Genomic DNA, 21,012 nt, shown 5'->3' on the forward strand with positions numbered 1-21,012 from the left:
GAAAGAAGCAGAATAAGCTTAGTTATTTGTGTATTCTAGGTCAGTCACATACAAAGAAATCACAGGTTATGCAGAGAACACAAACAACAATAACAAACCTGAAAATCATCCTTTTTCTACTTTTCATACAAATAGCCTTTCCAGAAAGGGAACACATCAGCCTGAAAAATCATGCTGATAAATTGGATACCTTCAGAGGAAGAGTCATAGAGATAGGTAAAGCTATAAAACCTTATAGAGAAACACATACAAACTGTTCATGTCATCAGACAGGAATTAACAGGATCACAAGCTCCAAATTGTGAGTATGGGGAAAAATATGACATAATAAAGGATGCTTGGCTTTTAAAAATCAGATTAATTAACAGTGAGTCATATTAGCTGGAGAACAAAGCTAGACAAATTCAAATAAATAAAAAGAGCAAAATTTTAATAAGAATAAAAAATAATCCCATGGAAACCATCAGTTCTATAAAGGTAATATATCTACCTATTGCAATCTTCATGAACAGCTCAGATATACTTGGAGATTTTTTTATTTGGCAACATGATCTAATGGAAGGTATCCCTGCTCATGGGATGAGATGGATTTTAAGGTCCCTTTCAACCCAAACCATTCTAAAATTCCATGATTGCAGTGGCAGACAGATGCTAGATGATTACAGAGAACACCAGCCGGTGAAAGTAGCACTGATTCTGCAGCAAAAAGAATTCACACAAATCAAATTTCTGCATCTTTCATTAAAATAGGAGCTTCCTGGTGAGAGACATGGACGTAGAAGCACAAGAGTTTTTAGTCAATCAAGCTTTTTGACAATCAGGTGTGGAGGTGAGATACTTGGAAAGATCCTGAGCATCACAGCAGGCAGTGGGGACAAACCTACCTGTGCTCCCCCTTGGCAGCTCCAGGCTGTGAAATTGTTGAACTGAACATGACTGTCTGGCAAATACCCTGGGTATACCAGCAATCCTTGCCTGTTTGGGAGAGAAAGCCATGGAGACTGTTCCTTTACATGGCATGGACTGGTGAGCAGATTTTTCTATTCATCATGTTGATATCTAAAACCTTAAATCTGTAATAGTTGTCTGCATGAGACTTCATTTCTTAAAAGTCAAAAGTTATCAGTGTTAGATCTATCAGAGCTGAAAAGGAGTGTGCAGTGCTACTGAGAGGTTCTCACTGCTAAACACCCCTCCCATGCTTATTAGTTTTCAGCCAGCATCACCTTCAGGTAAGCCTGACATGAATCTGGACAGGTAAGGCTCTTCTTTATCTTGGATTCAGCTAACTTGGATTACAGCCCAAATGTATGCATTCCTGAATGCAGCACTAGGTTTGACCTTCTCAGAGATTTAAAATCCAGATTAATATCCATTGAGATTATTATTATCCATCGAGATTTTGAGATTAACTCAAAATTCAGGTCACCTTCACCACTGATTTTCAGTACAATCTCATTTTTTAATATTCTTTCTCCAATACATTTTCTTTTTTAGGGAAGAACTGGTTAAAACTTTTTCAATAGCTCTTCCTGGACCCTAAAGGAACAATTGCTCTATGAAATGTCACAGAACCTTGGAACCAGGGAGTGTTGGAAGGGACTTTAGAGATCATCTCGTTCCACCACCCTGCCATGGACAGGGACACTTCCCACAAAGATCCTGGAGACAACTTTGCTTGCAAGAGACAAAGACCTGAAAGGGTTCAAAACTGGGGGAAAAGTCCTGAAAAGAGGGGCAAGGCCTTTTCTGCCCACCACTGCAATTATAGAAGAAGGCACAACCATTCCCTGAAGGAAAATCTCCTTAACCAAACTCCCCAAGTACCTTGTGCAGGAGTGAGCTGTGTTCTCACTGAAGGACAGGAGAGGCACTTTGGATGGTCCCTCAGGGGAGAGATGAAAGAAATAGCCATACCCAGCACCACACACTGTGTTGCCCTGTAGAGAGGAGCATGTGACTATGAAAATAATATCAGCACAGATGTCTGGAAATTAAAATTAATTTAAGAAACACACAAATTAAAATCCCAGTTGATGTCCATTCAAATTCTGGTAAACTGGCTGGTGGAGACTTGTACCTCATTTCTGTGTCCCTAGTCTTGTTCTGTTTTCACTTTGACCTTGGACCAGTTATAAACATACTTGTTTTCAAACCAGACAAGGAGGATTGACCAAGCAATAGAGACAAATGGCAGAAAAATGCTGTTGTGACAAATTGTCAAGAAGTAGTTAAGAAAAAAATGTGTTGAAAACTTATGTCTATAAACTCCTTTCAATATATGAAATTGTCAGGGAGAAAAAGTAAATCACAAATTAATCACAAAGGTAAATCACAAACTAATCAAGTTTATTGGTTTGTTTCTCAGTCTCGATATTTCTCTTATCTCCCAAAGCAAACACGGGATAAGGAAGAAAGGAAATATTTGCATTGAAAGAGTGAGACTCCTAAAAGTCAAGAGAAAGCAAAGAACAACATCTTCAGGATATGTGGATATGTCAGTGACTGAACAATTAAACTTCCTTACACCTGTGGTAAATTATGTGGTTTGGATAATTTTTTACAGGGTAAGTGAATACTCATAGGAAGATGTGTTGTAAGTTATTTTCATTTAATATATCTTAAAGAAATTGCATCCTAAACTCTGCACTTGAGTTACTTTATTTGTGTTGCAAATAATAAAATAATAAAAATAAGTGGACATAAGGTCTGACTGGCCTTAAAATTAGGAGTTTGGTACTTAGAGAATATGCATCAAGTAGGTTATATGAGTTGTATTTGGTATGTTCTGAACTTTTCTACTCTAGGACAAAAAACCTGCTCTTGCCAGCTTAATTTGGAGAGCAGCCAAGCCTAGTTGGGTGTGAGTTGTGTCCATATAGCAATGTCTTCATGTGTGCACCTGTGCATGATCCCTCTCACCTGCCTTAGGTGTGTGAAAATTTGAAGTCCAGGCTGGTAGATTTTAGCTTCCTTTTTAGGAAAAAAAAAAAATAATAAGGCATAGGCACGTGCAGAAGGCAATGCTTTTAGTCTAATCTTAGACAAAATTAATTGCTCTCTAGAGGTATGTGGCTCTCTGAGGGGGGGTCCAAGATGGCCTTTCTTGCAGCTCTAAGGAGGGCTTGTTCTCTAAGATCAGGTCTGACGCCACCACTCCCATTCATAGGTCACTGGACACTGTTAAAATACTAATGACTTTTTGGTCCCTGATGGTCCAAATCAAAGCTGAGCCTGGTGACCTCGAGGTGAAACCCTCCATACACCAATTACTTTCTTCTGGCCCGTCCAAGTGTGCTCCCTGCAGTCCTGATCCCTGACATCTGTCAAGGAATAAAGTGCTGAGACCCAGAGCTCTGCTTTCTCTATCCCCTGGTAAAACTGCTGCTTTTTCTGAAAGTGCAGCCACAGACCCTTTTTCTTTAACAAAACACTTCTGCAGTCCAGTCACATCATTTCCAGGATATTTTACTTGCGACTCCAACCGTGCGTTCTACAGATGATTCATAAGGAAAAGAAAAAAAAACCTGCATATTTATTCAGCCAGCTCGTGGCTGCAGGGCAGGGGTTTTAGGCAAGCAAGGAATTTTGTGTGGAAATCAATTCTTTGTGGAAGTCAGTATATTACGAATGTCCGTGCAACCAAAATTCCAGAGAGAAATTACCTCCCTGAGCATGCCAAAAACCTGGAGGTATGCACTGCAAGTCACTAAAATCAAGTGCCTGACGGTTTAAGTGTCTCTTAACTGTTACAACTCTGCTGGTGTAAATATTTCATTAATTTCTTTCACATAGCTGGGACTCAAACTGTTGACCTTAAAGATGACATTAAAGCCTGGACAGTGTTCCCAGCACCACTCCCACAGTTTGAGAGTTGGGCAGGATGTGAGCAGAACTCACAATGTGCCTGCTTTGGTGTGGGCCCACTTTGCAGGAAAGGGCTTGGAAAAGATCTCAGCAGGGATGGAACAGTGGGAAAACAGTGCCAGAGAGATGCAGCTTCACCTCTTTGGCGCTGTGGAGAATGGCAGGATTGGGTGACATGAAGAAACAAATGCGTTTACCAGCAGTGTGACAATCAGTCACTCCTCTGACACACAGACACCAGCTGAGCTCCACCCCGTTCATTCATCTGAGCTGTTTCCCACTCCCCAACACCAAGGCAGGAAAGGAAAGGGAGGTTCTTGCTGGATTTCCTAAACCCAGTCCATATGTTGTTATGCATGAGCACTGCATGCTGGCTCTGGCGTTTCAGGGCATTGAATGTTTATGGGTTGGAACAACAAAAAGACCAAAACTCACCAGGGTCAAGAGAGACAACATAAAAAGATAAAAACCTACTTTTCGAATTATTTTTCCTGAGCACAAAAAGAAAACCAAGGACATAGGATGGATGTTTCAGTGAGAAAAAAGCCAACATCACAGAGGAGCATCTTCAGTTCCTTGTACTGATAGCATGTAAAAAAACCCAAAAAACAGCCTGCAAATGATATTGTCCATGACTCTAAAAAGTGATAACCTGGGCTTACACATTGTGTTTAAAAAAATTATGCTAACCTTGTAATAATCATTTTGCACTCATACTGTCTGAGTATAAAATTTAGTCTAACAGCCTGATTCACCAGCGCACTTAAGAGCTTAAGTCAAATGGAAACCAGCGGAATTGGGTCTCCAAATGTCTTTGTAGGCTCAGGTTTGAGTGACTGCTCTGTCCCAATTTCCACACCGTTTAGGCCACCACTGAATTTCAAGGAAATTTAAGCTCTTCAGCCACCGATGCAAATTTAAGCTCCCAAGTAAATTGCCTAGTTATGAAAACATTACTGCAGGTCTCACTGTGGAAAGGCTTAACCCATCATGCACAGAAGATGTTACACAGCTTGGACCTAGAGCTCTCTACAGTCCCTGCCTTAAAGATTGCAGCCAAGTTAAAACCAGTAACCAAAAGATGGAAATCTGAAAATAAACAAAAAGCAAACACAAAACCAATAAACAAAAAGACTGACAAACGCCTAAAATTAAATTCTAAACTGGGAAAGCTTCTATTGCATGTTCCGGCCTGAGAACCAGGCAGGTGGAAGATGAGTCTTTCTCATTACATTCTTCAAATTTCCCCAACGAACTAAGATTATAAATACCTAAAAAGCTTGAGTCATTTGATCTGAGAATTTTCATGAGAGAAAAGGTGTTGAGACTACAGCATCGTAATGCTGGTGCTGCACCAGCACCCCTGGAATTTAGTGATTATTATTGCACTAAGGAAAAGCCACTTGTTCTTTTACCAGGGAGAAATGTGACCTTTTTCTCTTAATATCCCTGTGCTTTGCTGCCTGCCTGTGCACTGCATGGTCCTGTTGTACAGTAGGAGCAGTTAATAACAATTTTAAGCTGGGCAACTTCTTTGAGTTTTCTTTTTGCTGCTGTGACTCCTCAAATATTCCACTCCTCAGGATGATGAAGGTCATCAGCAACCATCTGAGGGCCATCTGTTACCCTGCCTGGAGCAGAACACCTCTGGAGAGCAGAAGGGACCCCCTGATATTGGGGTACCCAGCCACAGATGTAGCTCTTTTTATCTGCAAACTCACGTGAGCAGAGGGGGATAAATAAATGCGCTGAAAACCCAGCGCAGGCAGCTCCCAGGAACCCGAGGAGGTAATTGCAGCAAACCTTTTCAAAAGCTGAGCCACTGGCAATGGAGGGAACAGCTCCAGGGTAAGTCAGTGCATGACAGTACAAAACTCTGTGCTTAGTGGAGCTGAAATTCTCATGATTCTGCCCGGTTGTTGTATTTTAAAACCATATTTGATGGCCTTAAAAATGGTAAATATGGCCTCGAGGGAATTGCAGAAAAGTTCTCTCCTCCTTTCTCAGTGCTCCTGTCTTCATAAAAACACAGGAAATGTGTTGGTCTCTTTTTCACCTTCAAATTTAGGTGTAAATCTTTCCCCATGAAGCAGAAACCCCAGAGGTGATTAGGTCTTCACAAACAGTAATTGGTTTGGTTACTGGGGGTTAACAATAGAACAGGTTAGGATTATTTTTAAATGAAAATATGCATTTTTCACTACTGAAAGTGTGGTAAGAAAGGTCAGTTTCAATGTAATTTCTTAAAATAGCTGGGAAGGAAAAGTGGTTTGAAGTGGATGAAAATAATGTTTTTCCACGAAACACATAAAAGTGATTCTTTATTCTGAAATGTAAGACTGAAAAAGAGTATGAACTAAGAGAAAGCATCAGAGAATTAGTGAATAAAAGTATTTTTTCTGAGCTCAACTTTTTGATGTGTGGCTGTTCTCTTTAAAAACCTGGTGCTTTATAACCATTTAAAATTTAGAACCTTCCTTTCTTTCAAAATCAATGTCATTTTCACAGGACAGGGAACATATTCTCTTTCTCATCCTGGAATGCAAATCTTCAGCTGTATGGGAAATGTGATTTTAAATTCAGACAGAGGTGTAATTGATGCTGCTGAATTTTAGTGTTTTTGTAGTCAGTCCATTAAAATTGAAAGGTTTTTTTTAATAATGGCAGAAATTCTAGAGAAGCTGAGACTAAACTTTTTCCAAGTTTTCTGAATCTGTGAGCATTGTAAAATAAAACAACATTTTAAAGTACCTCAGGATGAATTCTCTCACTGTAATATTCCATTCCACTCAAACACAGCAAAACTCTCAGTAATAAATTTACCCAGGAACATAATTTATTTTGTAATATGCACTTGTTTCAATATCCCATCACAAGCACAAGTTCTGACAGCTCAGCCAAGAAACAAATATTGTGTATGTGATCTCCCAGATAAATGAAGCTCTGTGTCTTTCTGATACCTTTGATTAGAAAAGAAATGTTATGTCTTATACCAGAACTTCTTACCCTGATGTGGCTGGCAGGAGCCCTGACATAGATCCCTGCTGGTGACAGTGACTCAATATTGGATAAACCATCACTTACAGAAAGGCCTATCACTATGTTGTTACTGATTTTGTTCTCCTCTTCCGGTCCCTCACCTTTAAAAGAAAAAGATACGAAGAGAAAAAAAAAAAGGTTAAAAAAGTAGAAAATAAGAGGAAGAAAAAATAAATATAAACATAAATGTACATATAGCTGGAAACCCTCTATTATCATGAGTCTCATTTCAATATACACAACTCCAGGTGTTATATTCACATCTATTTCCCTGTACGAGGTATTATATGTGACTATACCACAAGTCATATATTCTGGACTGCAAGTTTATGATAAAAATAAATAAAATATGTATTATAAAGCAGATTTACAGTTGAGAAAAGAGACTCAGAGTGATTCAGAATGGGAAAGAGGCTCACCTATGCACACACAGGCATGCTCCTGGCAGTACTTGAATTCAAAGTCTTCTTCATCTCCTGTCTCCATTCACTGCCCTACTTACATGTAAGAAAATTTCTAAACAGGCTGAAAAACACCTGGTGCACCTCTGCACAAAACTGGGGGTTTGCCCCCCTAAGCAATGGAGTAGGAGAAGAGAAAGGGAAAAATCAATCAAGCAATTGATTAGACAACACAGACCTCTTGGGGAGCCCCAGATCTAGTTGCAGTATAGAAAATGGAAGAAGAAAATAATTTTTTTTTTTTTTTAACTACATGTTAAAAACAATGGGCCAACCAATGGCAAGGAGTGGACAGTCCCATACAAGCCAAGTCCAGACAAGGACACATGGATAGGATAAGGGGAAATGGCCTCAGATTGCTCTGTGAGAGGTTTAGGATGTCAGGAAAGATTCTTCACCTAAAGGGTGGTCAGGCATTGGAACAGGCTGATCCAGGAAAGTGGTGGAGTCACCATCCCTGGGAGTGTTTGCAGCCATGGAGATATGGAACTTGGGACATTGGCAGGGTTAGTTTAATGGTTCAACTTCCAGAACCAGGAAGATCTTGAAGGTTTTTTCCAACCTTAATGACTCCATGATTCTATGATCAGCACTGCTGCTCTTTTGGAAGCAGAACAAAAAGTGGAATCCTGTGTTGGAATTCCTGTGCAATCTATGCATAGACCATTCTCTCTGGCCTACATTAACAGCAAATAACATCCATCTAGTTTTCTTTATCCAAATCACATCCATCTAGTTGTTTTTATCCAAAAGAAGTAATTATCTTCAAATATACCTGCTCAAATTTCTATTAATAATACAGATCCTTTCCCAAATCATTACTACCCCAAATATAAGCCACTTCACAAGAAAACCTGTGCACTTTGGTTTTTGGGATAGCAATAAATACTTTTAGCCTTCCCTTAGTATTTTGAGGGAATCAGCTCTCTCAATTTTTTCCAGTCTCTATGTACTACAAACAATGCTTCTACCAGAGCATGAAAAAGATCCTAAAGAAGTCCTTTTGACAGCCATAGAGGATTTTGAGGTTTTGACTTTCAAGCTCAGACCTTGTGTGTCAATAATTTTAAGCAGTGACATTTTGTGATGGTCTTGCAAACCCTCTGAAAATAAGGATTTTAGGTGAAATCACTGAGAGAATCCAATTCCAGAGCTGCAAAGAGCCGGCTGTAATCAATATTCCTTCATGGGCAACAAAATTATATAGAAATTAATCCATCAGACCCTCTAGAGCTGCTGACAGTGAAGCCATTAAAAACATCTTGAGGATAAGGTGTATTCAGGCTGAAACTTCAGCTCAGCTCAGAGTCCTTTAACTCAGACACAGATCCCAACACGAATGAGCCAAGGGATGCCAGCAGCTTGGAGGTCCTGTTCTGCTTCCCCATGGCTGCAAGGGCTCTGTAAATCAGCTTGGGCAAGTCCTTGCATCTCTGTGAGCCAGCTCTCTTCATCTGCAAGGTGTGTATAACCACATTGGGTTTATAATCTTCCCTGTTTAAATCATTATATATCACTCCTCATTATGTTTATACACACAACCCAGCAGAGGGATTTGCTGTGGGTGGGGAACTGCAGGAACAGAACTGAAGGCTTTCTTTTTTTCCCCTCTGTTTATGTCATAATTGGTCATTTTTATCCCATCTCTTATGGAAAACAAAAATCGAGCTATATCTTTAGGTATTCAGGAAATGTGAGATCCCAGCAGAAGATGCTTGAAGTCAGTCTCCTGATGGTTAGTTAGGAGAAATATTTTGTTGTTTAACATTTTTGTTGCTCCAAGCTCCAATTTATTTAAGTGCTAAATCCTCTGGTTAACTTTTAACATATGCTTTCATTCCATTATCTTCAACATCAAATGACTTAAGTTAAAGGTAATATTCTCTTAGATGCTTCATCGAGTTGTGGTCTTAAATATGGCATAATGACACTTTTCCAAAGACAGATTAATCAATCACCTAAAAAAAAATCTAGTATTTTTTCACTGAAAAATAGTTGATCCCGATCAAGTGAAGACTGATCTGAAGAAAAAGAGCTGGCCAAATGGAAAGAGCTGCTAGGAGTTGTGTGTGGAATTGTGGGAGCTTTATTCCAAATTCACTGACACCAGAAATTGCAGAAGATGTGATTAAAGTTCTCAGAGTTCAGTTAAGGGTCTGAAAGCATTTCCAAGCAAATGAGAATCAGCAGAAGCTGCTGTTGTATGTAGTGTGGATATTTGCCTGCTTCACTTACCCAGGAGGACCCCATGGCCTGAAATGTTGTAGAAGACATTGCTGTCCACAGTGAGGTTGGAAATCCCTCTCAGATGGAGGCCTTGGCCAAAGGAGTCCAGAACACAACAACCACGGATGTAAGAGTCTGGGAGGAAGGGAGTGGTGTGAGCACAAATCACCCTGAAGATTGAGGGGAGGTGTTTTACAGCCCTCCTCTAGCCAGGCATGGTGACCTTCCCATCATCCAGACCCTGGCCAGGGCTGCCTTCTGCCACCAGGGAGCCCTGAGCCTCCTTTAGTGATGAAGATGGCACAGGTCCCTTCCAAACCAAACCAAACCAAACCAAACCAAACCAAACCAAACCAAACCAAACCAAACCAAACCAAACCAAACCAAACCAAACCAAACCAAACCAAATAATTTGGTTATTCTGTGAGAGGTGCAAATGTACCTTCGGTAGGGAAAATCCATTCAGCATCCTTAAAACATTCTTTGAGCCCACCTAACTTGCCCCTACCACCATCAGTCTTCAGAGCTCTCACTGCCACTTCCACAGAGGTGGATTTGGCATTTAACAGTGACAAAGGCAAAAGAACTTAATTTGTTCCTTAACCTCTGGGTGATAAAATTAAATGTTGGCCCCTGCAACTAGCCAGCCCTGAGTCATTGGGCTGGCTAGTTGAAGGGGCTCCCTCATAGTGTCTTGGTGCATTTTTGGGCTCCCTCATAGTGTCTTGGTGCATTCATTTCCAGAGCTACTCTCTTCTACATGAAAAGGGCAGTGTAGCATTAAAAAAATATTATTTTAGGGAGAAGCAGAGATACAAAGGAAATGAAGCAGGTGAAACCACTCTGTCACTTGATCTTAGACTAGAGATGAGGGGATTTTTTCACATTTAACAATCCAATTTGCCAACTGACTGAAGAGCCAAGCAGGTTTTGAGGGTGGGCAGGAGAAGGTGGGTATGTCCAGTGCAGGGAGCTCACCTGCCATCCAGGTGTTGCCAGTGACAGTCAGGGCACTGCAGTGATGCTGGAACGCTTGTCCCACGTGGCGGAATTGGATCCCCTGCAGCTGGAGCCGGCTCGCCTGGCCCTGGAAGGCCTCCACCAACACCACGGCCCCCAGGTCCCGAGAGCCCAGCTGCCTCTCACTTCTCTTGTACAAACACCCGGGGTGACCTAGGGCACAACCCAGGGACAGCTGTGAGTGGCACCTTCTCTGTGGGGTGGGATGTCCAGGGGGAGATCATCCCCCTGACCCAGTGAGACTTCAGATCCAGCAGGGATCTGAAACATGGGCCCAAAGGCAACACAGGCAAACATTTTTGATGTTCCTCAAAATACGTTTGGTTCTTTCCCTAAAAGTTGGGACATTTTGGAGGGAAATATATCAAAACAACCAGGAATCTGTAGTTTTATTATCTTGGACACCTCCTTGGAGTTAATTTTAGATAATTGTATGCACGAGCAAGAGGGATTTGACACTGATTTCCCTTAAATGAGGTTCTTGAAAAGGAGATTGGGCATGGATGTATAGAACTAAACTGAAATGAGGCATTCTGTTTTTGTTTTTGTTTTTTTAAACTCTGCTCTCCTGATGTTCCCTGCAGATGGATGGGGAACTGTTGCTACCCAGTTTCAAGACAAGAATAGAGATTAGGAAGAAATTCTTCCATGTGAAATTCTTCATTGTGAGGGTGGTGAGACTCTGGCCCAGGGTGCCCAGAGAAGCTGTGGATACCTCTGGATCCCTGGAAGTGTCCAAGTCCGGGCTGGACAGAGATTGGAACAACTTGGGATAGTGGAAAATATCCCTGCCCATGGCAGAAGGGTGGAATGTGATGATCTTTAATTTCCCTTCCAACTCAACCATTCTTGAATCCCATGATATGACAAAAAATTAAATCACAGGGCTGGGTAAAATTCCTGAAAGGCCCTTCCATGGGTGTGAGATATTTTGCTATGAGATTCAGACTATGAATGTGTTACTTGGGTTTGTTCAGTGGAAGGGCAGAGGGGATCTCAAATTCCAGCACTACCTGCTGATGCCCAGTAATGCTCATTTTTCTTTTAAAGAAGGTAAATTAACCACAAAAAACACTCTTCACTCCTCTTCTGGTGACTCCTCTGAGAAATCCTCCTATCCTTTAACTCAAATAAAAACCTCAAACAGTTAGTGCATTTCAGAGCCTATATTTATGAGTTCCACATGAAATGGACCATAAATCCATGAGTAATATAAGCAGCTGGCTGCTGGATATCAAATGAAGTCTTGTGTCACAGTCTGAAAGCCCAAGGCACTTTTTTTTAAAGGAAACCTTACACCTGGGTTGCCAGATAACCTAACTCTCCTCACATTATAATCACTGTGTCTGATTCTGCTTCTTGAATAGATGGTGTAAATCAGGAATCCACCTGTCAAACTCCATGGCATTTCATACAGGTAAAACTAAAGGAGAACTGAGATATTTAACATTTTTTCACCATTGATACTTTATGCATCACCTGTTATTTTTTCCTTGGCAACCCTAAACACTAAACAACGTCTCAATATTTTACGCTAAAGAGTACAAACAGCATTGGGCTGTTTTGTTTTTCCTCCTTCTTAAAGTGACTAAATAGTAAACACAATTAAAAATTTAATATTTTATGTACACTGAAACATGTTTTCAGAAGATACTCTCTTTTCTACACCCTTAGGCTCAGGCAAAACTAAAGGGTCTTTCCCAAGATGGCTTGAAACAACAATGTGAAAATAATACATCTGAGATATTACAATGAAGTGCAGTTCAACTCCCAAGACTTCACACTTCAATGTCAAACAATGTTTGGAAAGACAAACTCTCTTTTCTGGCATTGGAATTATCTCAAAGTTCTCCTAGGAAGAAAGAGTTCTAATACACAGCGAGGCTGCCACAATGGGATTTTAATGGAGCAGTTTTCCTCCCCAGTACATTTCTGTGAGCAAAGACTTCCTCACCTGCATTTGCACACTGCCTGAGGTGGGACATCCTCTCCAGTGTGACATTTCCTTGAACAACCACCCTTCTGCTGATCAGTGCCACCACAGCACTGGAAGGCAGACCTTGGCCATTGCCCCATTCCTCTCCAGCACTGTGGGGGTACCTAACAAAAGATAAAAAATATCATCTGCACCTGCCAGATGGAGAGAATTACATTATTATTTCTTGATTTTTATGTTCATTACCATAGCCTCTCAAATTCTGAGCTGGTTTCAGTCCTTTTCTCAGCAGGGACAGTGGCACAATCAGTGCTAGATAGGCTTTTCCTTGTCTGATATTTGCTTTCATCTTTTTGTTTCACAAGCTCTCAACCCTTCCTTAGATTATGTATATAATATTATATTGTGTTGTGTTATTAGGAAAAGGCTTTTCATCCAGAGGGTGGTTGGGTGCTGTAACAGGCCCCTCAGGGAAGTAGTTACAACCCCAAGGCTGCCAGAGCTCAAAAACACATTTGGATGACATTTCTAGGCACATGGTGGAGATTTTGGAATTTCCCTTTGCAGGACCAAGAACTGGATTCAATGATTCTTGTGGGTCCCTTCCAATTGAGGATGTTCTGTGATTCTATAAGATTTACAACAATATATTTCAGCCTTTGAATTCTCTTCCCAAAACAGGTTTGGGTGAAAACCATCAGGACTTTTTTCCTCAAGCCCAAATTATTTCTAAAAATAATACCCTTAATCTTCCTGGGCATTGGAGTTAGGTTGCCTCTAGATAGATAATGTGAGAAGTGCAGTTTTCAGTCTGTCCAAGACATGCATGCACAGTAGATGAAGAAAGTGTAGGGCAGTGAAATTAACACTCACTGGAAATATAGAAGCAAATTTCCATTGTGAAAAAATTCACTTTGCATGTATTATTTAAGAAAATCAGTCAAGAAGAGAGGATTTTTTTGACAAAAGTCATACATTTCTTCTGAAAAATATGCACTTTCTCAAGGAATTGAATATACAGGAAATTTCTTTGTCGTTCCTATACTGACACCACTGGACTTTACTGGCCATCAGTGTTTTCTGCTTCAAAGGTTTTCTGAGTTCCAAGGGGATGATACAGAATTTAAACATAGAATTTAAACATTCAGGATTGAACGTCCACTACCTTTAGTGGGAGTGAGGAACTGAAATATCACTGGCCACCTTTATTAAAGGGATTTATATAGTTATTATGTGCCACAGGGAACGGCAAATCCTGACTTTGATCAAATTTTCTCCTTGTTTAGCTCTCTGCTATAAAAATCTCCTGGAAGGATACCTGAGTGGTGATCTGAGGTGCAGCTCTGTGTTGTTCATAGACTGGATTACAGCCATTTCCTCCTGCTGCTGTGCATCTCCAAGGCCTGAACTTCCCACCAGGATTTCATCACCAGGTTGCCAATCAACAGGTTCCTGGAGCACCAACCGTGTGTCGCTGGCATTAGCTGATGATTTCAAGTGTGTGAAAACTACTTTGGGCATCCAGCCTGAAAAAAACAAGGGGGAAAAAAAAGTTAAAAAGTAAGCCATTCAACTTAAAAAAAAAACCAAAGAGGAGTAGCATTGTCCTGGTTCAAGGCTGGGTTGGACAGGGCTCAGAACAACCTGGTCTAATGAGAGGTGTCCCTGCTGATCACAGAGGACTGCAATTAGATGATCTTTAAGGATCCTTCCAACCAAAACCATTCAATAATTCAATGATTCTATGAAATCTGTGTGTAACAAGCCCTAGCAATGAAAAATCTTGCCCTATAACCCTCCTTTCTTCACATAATGAAGTTTGCTTTAACTTTTGACATTTCTCTCTCAGGCTTTGGAAAAGATTGGGTCCGGTGAGGTCCAACACGCTGAACACCAGCAGGGGAGAGTGTGTGCCTCACACATCCACCTTTGGAATACTTTTATTCCCTCCCTTGCAGTAGATCATCATTTACCTTTAGCCCACAGCAAGGTACTGAACTCCTTGGTCATACTGCAGGAAAGTAATTATAGCAGAAATCTCTGAGTGTAGAGGTTGCATCCAATAAATCATTTCCAAATTATTTTAAGCAAACTTCTTTGTCCATATCCTGTTTCACTTTCTTGTTCCTTATACTCCAGTGTCTTAATTACTTATATAATAGTGTCTCAACTATTTCCTTAATGAAGATGGAAATAAGAAATAGCACCTTCAAGACAACAAATTCACAACAGAATCACAGAAGAATAAAATCTTTATACTCTTTTATCTTGAAGTTTACGTGAGCACCTGCTCTGTGTGTCAATGACCTGAGATAATTCTGTATCATTACATTTTCTTAAATCAAACTTGAAATTTCTCAACTTCCAGCTAAGAAAATCTCCCAGACATTTCAAACTCTTTTAGAAGGCATCAAACATCTCCTGCTGTTCAGCTCAGCCCTGTGAGGTGCATCTGGCTTTCTATGGCCTATTCTGGGCTCCTCAGGTCAAAAGAGCCATGGAGCTCTTGGAGTCCAGTGCAGGGTGATGAAGATGATGAAAATGATGAAGGGACTGGAGCATCTCCCTGATGAGGAAAGGCTGAGGGAGCTGGGGCTGCTCAGCCTGGAGAGGAGGCACAGCTGAGAGGGGCCCTCAGCCCTGGGTGTCCCTGTGTGCAGGGAGGGGCAGAGCAGGGCCCAGGCTCTGCTCCAGGGCCCAGCAGTGGCACCAGAGCCACGGGCAGGGACTGAGCCCAGCAAGTTCCACCTGGACAGGAGGAAGAACTTCTTCCCTGTGCAGTGACCGAGCACTGTCCAGAGAGGCTGTGGAGTCTCCCTCACTGGGGATATTCCAGAACTGCCTGGATACAATCCTATGCCCTGTGCTCTGGGATGGCCCTGCTGGACCAGGTGAGCCAATGTGGTCCCCTCCAACCTGACCCATCCTGGGATTCTGGGAAACCAATTCAGAAGCTGAAATGCAGTAGGACACATAGGGCACTGGAGATGCCAATGGAACCAGACTGCAATGACTCTGTAGCAGCCCCAGACCATGTGGACCCTGCATCCTCAGCACCTACATCATTCACCCTACAGCTCTGCTTCTATAGGGCCACGCTGCTTTTTAATGCAGACCTAGACAAAACCCACCTTTCACCATTCACAGACATCAAAAACCTCATCCTCAATACAGCTCAAAAAACCCTCTTAACACCCTCCTATGTGCATTCTTTTACCAGCAGCACTCTTCATTTTTATTCATTTACCTTCCTTCTTTCACTGAGCGATTCTCGTGAATTTTTAGGGCTGGCATAAAAGCCCAGGACTGGCAGCAGCCATCTGCATGTGGAGCACTGCACAATTTCTCTCCAGCTCTGGACATTTTGTTTCTGGTGTTGATTTGTGTGCCTGTGTTAATGTGTGTTCTCATGCATCTGTGTCCAGACACACAACTGACCCCTGTGGAGTTCATCTGTCACCCACACTCCACAGCAGCACTGCTGGGCAACAGCTCTTGTCACTGAGGAGTGGGAAACACCATTCTGCATTCAAAGCATGCTCCAATGGAAAAGGCTTTTTTCAAGTTTTTTTCCACTTTCGAGCTCTGACTCAAAATTTTTTACCAAAAATATTCTCAATTATTTGGGTTTTTTCTTTCTAAAAGAATATTCAAGGCATCCAACATTCGCGCATTTCCTTTATATCCTTGTTCTTGTTTTTCACCTCTTACTGTGTTCAGCTACCTGTCTCCCATTCCACAGTTTGTTGTATTCTTTTCCCTGATCTAGGCAGGGTGGGATATTTCTCTGCATGTTCAAAATCTACTCCCATTTTCCAGTAAATTCGGTATATTTTTGTTAGGGAAAACCAAACCAAACAAACCAACAGATCTAGTAGATCCCACTTTCACAGAATCATAAATTCATTAAGATTAAAAAAAGACCTGTGAGGCCATCAAGTCCAATCATTAACTCAGCTCTTTCCTGTCTACCACCAACCATGTACCTAAGCACCACATTGATCCATTTTCTTGCTTCCCATTTATATTCCCACATACAACACCTCCAGGTCAGAATCTCCTCTGCTTCCAGCAGCACAAGTGACACACAGGATATGGTCAGTGACACCTTTCTGGTGTCAATGAGGGACCATAACTGAGGCTTCTTTGCCTTAATTATAATATATTCCCACTGAAAACAACTCTATTTTGATTAAAACATGCAAAATTAATAAAATAACCTCCAGTGCCTGGGTTTGGGCTGTGCAACAGGTAAATAAATTACCTGTTTGAGGGGAAAACGTTTAAAAGACCAACAGCTGTGGTATATTTAAATTATTTCTTCCCCCAAAATGTACTGAGCAGAAACACTCCAAATGCTGAAAAATAGATGAATCTGTATAACTCCTTAATTATTGAACTCATTTTTAATAATTAACTAAGTACGAGTTAAAAAAAAAAACCCCATCTTGAGATCTAAAGCAGAAGTGACTTCATGTTAAAGGTACAGGACAGAGCCTTCAGACACAAAAAGCTGTTGCAGGCAATACAAAAATTGAGTACTTTAGTAAATGAATTAACAGAACACCCTTAAATATGGAGCAGAGAAGAATGGTGCAGCCTAGAAATGCAAGGGATTTGAAAATTAATTCCAAATTAATTAATCACAGATCTTAAGACTGGGAATATCTTGGCATCATGACTCTGGTTATGCTTCCTGTTAGAAGCATAATGTGAAGTTGCAGTCTTCTTGTATGGACCTGGTAAAATTATTAAGAATGAAACAATTTTGATGTGTACAATGCCACTCTTGAGGAAAAAGAGTATAAATTTAATTTCTTATGGCCTCTAACACAAAACATTTCATAAATCAGTGTGGGATGGTATGTCACTTACCTAGCTGGTTTCACCCTGTCCTAAGTAATCATAGATACCAATAGTTACTGATAGAACAAGGAGAAAGAGCTTTAAACTATGAGAGGAGACATTTAAATCAAATATTAGGAAGAAATTCCTAAGTTAGAGGGAGGTCAGGCCCTGGCACAGGTTGACCAGAGAAGCTGTGGCTGCCCCTGTATCCCTGGAAGTGTCCAAGGCCAGGTTGGATGAGGCTTGGAGCAACCTGGGATATTGGAAAGTGCCCCTGCCCATGGCAGAGGGTTGGAATTAAATGAGGTTTGAGCTCCTTTCCAACTCAAACCACTCCATGATTCTAGGTAGCTCAACAGGAGATGTGAATTTGACATTTACAGAAATATCTCCAAGTCACATCAAAACTGAGCAAACCAGCAAATTGTGTCAGGGCACACACCTCCAGGGTCACAGGAAAATCTGTCCACAGAATGTAAAACATGCACTGGACTCAGTAGTGTAGGTTTAAACAAATTAGGCCATTATTTACAATCCTTTGATTACAAAAGACATGAGTATCATTTCCTCTTCCAGCTGCACAGTGGGTTGCTGAAGGGGCACTGAAAACTTCATTTGGGTGTTTGAAATCCATCTCTGGTCACCCAGCTTTGAAAGCAGCAGCTACTACAGTTGGAAACACTGAAATAAAGCGGTTTGAAAGAAATTACTACAGAGTAAGGAGAGGGGGTCTGAGAATTTACATGACAAGATGACAAGGTGCTTTCAGCGAAAACAGATGTCCTTGACCTGAAAACAAGACTTTTTGGAGTACATGTTGTTACCTAACTTTAGACACCCTGGGAACCTCCTAACCAAAACTGACACCAGGCAGTGTGAGCCCCATCCAGAGTCAGGCAGAGCTGGAAAATAGGGTTTATACATGGGAGTGTTGGTACAAACTGGAATCTTTTAATGGTTTTAATAGAACTGGTTCCAGTCCTAAGCCTGCCATGGATCTGTTGGTATTTCTCCCAAAAGTTGTTTAAATGTTTTTTTAAAATTTCCCCTTTTTGTCATAGGGCAGCAAGGTTTGAACCCTTCTCCTCTGACACCCAGGACCATGCTGCATCTCATTTTTGCTTCTTTTTACCAACAATTAATTAACTCAGTTGTGAACACACAGTTGTTTAGGGTGTTGACAAACTATAAAGCTCTTTTACACCTTCTGACTGTTTATTAGCATTTTAAAGTTGAGGTAATGAGATCGCTTTATTCCACAAAAGGAATTTACGAGAACTGCAGGGCTCAGACACAAAATCTACTTACTGGGAATGTACAAATTACAGTGCAGATAATTTGTCAATCTGTTGTAGCTATACTGTAAATCTTTAGTGTAAATGGGAATAGGAGCTTTCAGTTTCCAGGAACAAAGTGAAAAGAAAACTGTTTTCCTTCCCCGCAAAAAAAAAAAAGCAAAACAAAACAAACAAAAAAAAAAGGAATTTTTCAAGAGAAGGTAATAATATAATTCAATGGACTACAATTGTTTTTATTTTTTTTTAAAGAATATAAAACCCCTGACCTATGGCAGGGAGTTGAAACTAGAAAACTTTTAAGGTCTCTTCCAGCCCAAACCAATCGGTGACTCTATGATTGTCTCTGGTAATAAAATACAACACACTTTCCCACAGCATTTCTGGTTTCAGACTATCATAGAAATATAGCTTCCTCTCCATTGTCATAATCCCTTATTATCATTCCCTTTTCCTGACCCAAAATGCACTTCCTAATCAAACTTAACTTGACTATTTCTAAAATTTTCAAATGCCAAAGTGATGACTGGCAGTACTGCCATTGGAAACTGGTGCTTCAGGAAAAAGATGAGTTTTTTGAAATGTATTTTTGATCCACGGCAAAGACATTTTGCTGCTGTTGCTTCAGTTAATAAAACAAACCATAAAAATAATAATGGATTAAATTCTTCAAGTTAAAAGGAATAGAAAATCTTTTCCGGGAAGCCTTTTTAGTCAGGATAGGACACAGGCGTGCTGCTACAACTCTCTGTGGCCAAATGGATCTTCAAGTGGCAGATCCTTTATTGAGGACTAGGAAAAAATATTTTATGAACCCGGAATTTATACTTTTTTTCTTAAAAATGTCATGGCTACATCAGCTCTTGCAGTGACTACTCCAGTCACTGGCCATAAGGGGTTTGTTTTAAAAAGGGAATCAAAAAAGAATGAAAGCTACTTTCCTGTCTTTTCAAATGTGTTAAAAAACATTTGCTTGAACTGTGAGCTGTCAACTCTGTCAGCCACTGCACTGAGCTTTTCATCCCCATCCCGGGTGAAATGGAAGGTCCTTTCTGATTTATACCTGCTTTTTAACCCTTAGGATTTATAATTGTTAACCCTTGGGACACCCAAGAGTTTATCAGCTCTTTGACAAGAAGCTGCGGCAGGACCACACTGGGTATTTTACTTGGGCTCAAAATCATAGTTTGGAATCAGAGTCAGAGGATGGTTTGGGGTGGAGGAGACCTTTAGAAGTCATCTAGTCCAGCTCCTTTCCTCCTGCTGAAGGAGCAGGAGCACCAGCTGGATCAGGTTGCTCAGAGCTCCATCCAAACTGATCTTGAATCTTACCTCAGTGAGCAAAAATGAAAACTGACATCACCCAGACCAGAGGACAAACGGAATAACTTTTATGTTCTCCACTGGGAGATATCCTTGAAAACGACCTAGTCCTGCTGAATGTTTCCTGTTCATGAAACTGCACTTTTAACTTAAAGCATTTCCACCTGAATACCTTTAACAGCACCTGCAGAAAGCAAGGATTATCATGTTCTTTTCCTGGAAGTGCTCAAGGTGAGGTTGGATTGAGCTTGGAGAACCTGGTCTAGTGGAAAATGGATTTGCAATGATATGAGTTTAAGGACCCTTCCAACAAAAACCATTCCATGATAATAGGATCTCACTGAGGATTGTTGCCCTTTTCTAACAATTTACATTGCAAAAAATGTACCTTCCCTGCATGCTGTCCCAGAAATGCACAAATATCCACACGTTCCCTTTAATCAGAGATTCCTCAGTCACTTGCTAAGTCACATCAGTCCTGAAAACAAGGGGAAAGATGTAATATAATGCCATTGCATAAACCAAAACCCATGTTCCACACCTAGAATGAGCTCACAGCCAAAGATGCTGTGGAGGAAAAGTTCTTTAGACAGATCCAGGAACAAAGAGCTCCAGCTGTGGCAGCCAAGGACAGGGGATCCTGCAGGGAGCTGCAGACATGATCTAGAGACACTTTGTGTGATTGCCAGATCATTTCCTGTGCTGCTGTGGAGTGAGACATGGCATCTCTCCCTGCAGGAGTGGCAATGTGGAGCAGCACAACCATTGCCAGGCTAAGATCAGCTCCCTGTGTCCCCAAAATGTGGAGGAGGAGAATTCAGCACCAGGAAAAGTGAGGGTGAGCCCAAAGGGAGGGTCCCTGCCTGGCTCAGCCTGCAGCTCTGGGCAAAGCCAGGGCTGAATCCAGGCCCCTCAATTTACCAAACTTCTCAGAACCACAGAATCACTCAGGTTTGAAAAGACCTCCAAGATTGAGTCCAACCTGTGACCAAGCCCT

At 41.1% G+C, this 21,012-nt stretch overlaps 1 protein-coding gene across 1 annotated transcript in view; it reads right to left on the bottom strand.

The window, feature by feature from the left end:
• The window catches only part of PKHD1 (PKHD1 ciliary IPT domain containing fibrocystin/polyductin), a 238,734-nt gene that overhangs the window by 120,725 nt on the left and 96,997 nt on the right, over positions 1–21,012 (bottom strand). The window contains exons 37-43 of the mRNA XM_063153146.1: positions 13,868–14,075; positions 12,568–12,713; positions 10,572–10,766; positions 9,603–9,728; positions 6,874–7,007; positions 1,828–1,940; positions 885–975 (exon numbers count right to left, since the gene is read on the bottom strand). Coding sequence (XP_063009216.1) covers positions 885–975; positions 1,828–1,940; positions 6,874–7,007; positions 9,603–9,728; positions 10,572–10,766; positions 12,568–12,713; positions 13,868–14,075 — 1,013 coding nt within the window. The remainder of the gene's footprint in view (positions 1–884; positions 976–1,827; positions 1,941–6,873; positions 7,008–9,602; positions 9,729–10,571; positions 10,767–12,567; positions 12,714–13,867; positions 14,076–21,012) is intronic.

The sequence above is a fragment of the Melospiza melodia genome, chromosome 3, assembly GCF_035770615.1.
Source record: "Melospiza melodia melodia isolate bMelMel2 chromosome 3, bMelMel2.pri, whole genome shotgun sequence".
NCBI classification, from domain to species: domain Eukaryota; kingdom Metazoa; phylum Chordata; class Aves; order Passeriformes; family Passerellidae; genus Melospiza; species Melospiza melodia.